General features: G+C 45.0%; 1 protein-coding gene across 1 annotated transcript in view; it reads right to left on the bottom strand.

Annotated features, from left to right (window-relative positions):
- DNAI1 (dynein axonemal intermediate chain 1) overlaps positions 1-2,431 on the bottom strand; it is a 215,699-nt gene that overhangs the window by 188,536 nt on the left and 24,732 nt on the right. The window contains exons 7-8 of the mRNA XM_019531683.1: positions 706-858; positions 216-275 (exon numbers count right to left, since the gene is read on the bottom strand). Of these exons, the coding sequence (XP_019387228.1) occupies positions 216-275; positions 706-858 (213 nt within the window). The remainder of the gene's footprint in view (positions 1-215; positions 276-705; positions 859-2,431) is intronic.

Here is a 2,431-nt window from a genome sequence, read left to right as displayed (position 1 = left end):
AGCCCAAATGTCTATGAAATCTACGAAATATTTTCTCAAAACCAAGACATGCTTTTCCCCACTCCCAATAGCATGTACAGAATATAATAAGGAGGGGGTAGTAAACTTAAATTCAAAGTTGTCTTGGATTCAGGAAAATATGATATTTCTCTCCATTTCCTTACAGTCCCCCTGACCTCCTTTCTTAAACAGACAGTAAAAGAACTACTGTGTACCTGGTTAGCAGTGGCTGAAAAGTTGGCTCTAGGAGGAGGCTCCATCTGACATGCTCTTTCCTGGAAATTAAAAAAAAACTAATTCAAAGAGTGACTAGCAGTAAAAATGCCACCTCACTTAGCAAAAGCGTTGTCCCACAAAAGACTCCAGCTGTGGAAATTGCCTAGAGGTCTTCAGTTCCCAGCAGGGAGAGGGGGAAAGAATATGCAAACAAAACTATACCCAGTACAGGGGCAGGGCTGTGATTTAACTTTCCATTTGTATGGTGACCCTAGAACCCTTGGAGAGAACACACTACAATCCAGCCAGTGACCATTTCCCTCCATCACCATCTTACTCATCCCAGCATTTTACATAGATGACCATTCTTGGCCCCTCTAAACTTTGCAGGAGGGACATGGATTTGGTTGTCTGCTCTCCATTCACAAAGGAAGAATTTGAACATCAAGTGCTCATGTATTGCCAAAAGGGACACCAGTGGCAGCCCACCCGCAGTGGGTTGTTGAATGTCTGTGAGGCCCTCTCACAGAAGTTGAACTGGTTTGTGAGCTTTTGTTCTTTTGCTGACTGGGGAGAAGGCTCCTCTGCTTCCACAGGTTCAATCGTTTCTGCAGCCTCTGCAGCTTCTTCTGCTCCTGCAGCCTAGGGAAGAGTGGAACGATGCTTAAGTAAAAGGTTGTGGCATCTCTATCATTGCAGATTTTTAAGAGCAGGTTAGACAAATATTTGGCTGGGATGATTTAAGAATAAGAGCTGCCATTTACTGGGTGAGACCATAGGTCCATCTTGCCCAGTATCCTGTGTCACACAGGGGCAGAAACCAGAGGCTGAAAGGGAGTGAACTGGGTCTGACCAGGGTTTTTTCCACTGTTCCCCTCTCACTTGCAGCCTCCAGCATTTATGATCTAGGAAGTTCTGATTCAGAGGCTGTGCCCCTAACCCCCATGTACAATAGCTAGATTTTAAATAGGGATGATCATGCCTTCAGCAGGAAACTGGACTAGATGACTTCATGAGATCCCTTCCAGCCCTGTTTTTCTATGACCTAAGAACAAAAAGGGGCAGAGATCTCTCTTCAACTTCCAAATGCCTATGCCTTCAGTTGCTGGAGTCCCAGTGTCCAGCTGAGAGGACCTGTTACTCAGGGCCTATGTACTTCATTGATGAGACAGCAGAATAAATGAATGTGGCTTATGAAGTCTACCAAAACAATGGCTGAGAGATATAACTGCACAAGTACATCAGGAAAGCACATATCAGGGCGGGAGAAGAGCTACTGAAGCTAAGGAACAGTGCTGACACAAGACCAAATGGCTACAGACTCACCACAAATGGGTTTAGACTGGAAATGAGAGGGCATTTTTAATTGTCAGAGCAGTGAAGTTGTGGAACAGCATCACCATAAGAGCAATGGGGCAAGAAGCCTGACTACTTTTAAGTTGGAGTTTGATAAATCAATTAATGGGATCATGATACAGCTATGTGCAACAGCAGGAGAGTGGAGTCTGTGACCCATCTGGTTCTTCCGTTTTATGTTTTATGTCCATGTCTATGTTGCATGTCTTTTGTCCCTGCAACAGCGTTAGTCTATACTACTCTCACAGTGACACCAGGACAGTCTTTGAGAAACAAGTCCCACCTATTTGTTCCCAGTATTTCATGCACCACTGGCTGAACTGTGTCCTATTGTCTCTCTTTGCTGCTTGCCCAAGCATGCTTTCAGGATCTCAGTCACAGGGCCTGCTCCTGGGAGTAGCACTGGGCACCCTTGGCGTCATCCTAACCGCAACCACACATTTACCCAGCAAGCCACACGTGCAGTGTGGGAATGGGTAGGTGGGGCTTGCTTCTCAGTGACATCTCAGGATGGACACAAGGATCATAAACACCACCAATGATCTGAAACAAATCTGCCCTAGGATCCCTGCTGTGTGGACAAAAAGCCAGCTCCCCACTGTGTGCTCCTTCCTGACTGCTGCCTTTGGGTCGGGCCACAAGTCTGGTTTATTTATCTGGCTTATGTTTGATGCCTGTGGATCCCATAATCTGCTTCTGTATCTGCTACACTCTTGTTTCTTTGTTCTTCCTACAAAATTAGGAAATTGTTGTAACTGTTTTTTTTTTCCTTCTGTATAACTGCTGCACAGCACTCTCACATTTATGTAACCTTGAAGTCTTAACTAGTAAGCTAAATGAGCGCTTTGTATTTTTCTCT

The sequence above is a fragment of the Crocodylus porosus genome, unplaced genomic scaffold (assembly GCF_001723895.1).
Source record: "Crocodylus porosus isolate Cpor-Errol unplaced genomic scaffold, CroPor_comp1, whole genome shotgun sequence".
NCBI classification, from domain to species: Eukaryota; Metazoa; Chordata; order Crocodylia; family Crocodylidae; genus Crocodylus; species Crocodylus porosus.
The sequence above is the reverse complement of the archived record's forward strand: the minus strand, read 5'-3'. Positions and strand labels throughout refer to the sequence as shown.